The sequence below is a fragment of the Myotis davidii genome, unplaced genomic scaffold, assembly GCF_000327345.1.
Source record: "Myotis davidii unplaced genomic scaffold, ASM32734v1 scaffold327, whole genome shotgun sequence".
Lineage (NCBI taxonomy): Eukaryota > Metazoa > Chordata > Mammalia > Chiroptera > Vespertilionidae > Myotis > Myotis davidii.
In genome coordinates this window covers 3,792,014-3,793,043 of record NW_006298628.1, presented here as the reverse complement: position 1 = coordinate 3,793,043, position 1,030 = coordinate 3,792,014, and the positions used below count along the sequence as shown (strand labels likewise).

The window sequence follows — 1,030 nt, the reverse complement described above, 5'->3', positions numbered from 1 at the left end:
CTCTCCTCCTCTCCAGGGCGGACGCTTCTGAAGGTGCCCCTGCACTCACCCCTCTGCTCTCCAACCTTCCTGACCTTCCCTGACCTTCCTCCTTCCTCTGACCCTCACACACATCTTGGAAACTCAGGGGCCTCCTGTTTCTTCTGCTGGCGACCTGGGGAATCCCCGACGGTAGGGATTCCAGGATCTATTCCTGTTTGGCCTTGAAGGGCATTCGCCACCCAGCAGCGTTTTCTTAAGCTGCCTCAACCGTCCCTGTGCACACCCCCCCTCGAGCGGCAGCGAGGGGCCCGGCCCGTGGCCACTTACATGCTGGATCAGCGTCTCCACAATCTTGTATCGGTCAGGCATGTGCGTCACCATGTCGGCCATGTTGTCCTCCGACGTCCTCACCAGCGTCGGCCCGAAGACCAGGGCCAGGTTCCGGGGCTCCATCTGGACAGTCGGGGGAGCAGGTCAGTGTCAATAACCCTGGGAGCCTGACTCCAGTCCCCCAGGTCTCCCTCACTCTGGGCCCCTCGAGCCCCTCCCTGAGCTGTCCCTGGCTTAGGGGCTGAACGCCTCCTGGTGGGGCATGGAGGTGCCTGGTACATAGAGCACACGCCAGGGTTCAGCCCCCTCCCTCCCAGGTCTGGCAGCCAGGGGCAGCACCCAACCTGCACACCATACTGTGCTGGCAACAGGGATTCTGGAGTGGGGACCCCCCTGGAGTTCCCAGGCTGTTTTAGGACTGAGAGAAACCCTATAGCTCCCCGCATTTTCCCCGCTGCAGAACCAGAAGGTAATACGAGGCATGATTTGGAAAAAGCAGTGCAAGGAATTCCAGCTAAATCAGAGGATGGGTTTTCTCTTCTTTCTTTTTTAAAATATATTTATACAAGAGGCCCGGTGCACAAAAATTTGTGCACTCGGGGGGAGGTTGGGTCCCTCAGCCTGGCCTGTGCCCTCTCGCAGTCTGGGACCCCTCGGGAGATAACGACCTGCTGGCTTAGGCCTGCTCCCGGGTGGCAGAGGGCAGGCCCAATCCCTA

General features: G+C 59.7%; 1 protein-coding gene across 5 annotated transcripts in view; it reads right to left on the bottom strand.

The window, feature by feature from the left end:
• The window catches only part of ARHGAP23 (Rho GTPase activating protein 23), a 55,857-nt gene that overhangs the window by 23,948 nt on the left and 30,879 nt on the right, over positions 1-1,030 (bottom strand). For all 5 annotated transcript variants that reach the window (XM_006774276.2, XM_015570875.1, XM_006774275.2 and 2 more), the window contains one exon: positions 310-435. In XM_006774276.2, the coding sequence (XP_006774339.2) occupies positions 310-435 (126 nt within the window). The remainder of the gene's footprint in view (positions 1-309; positions 436-1,030) is intronic.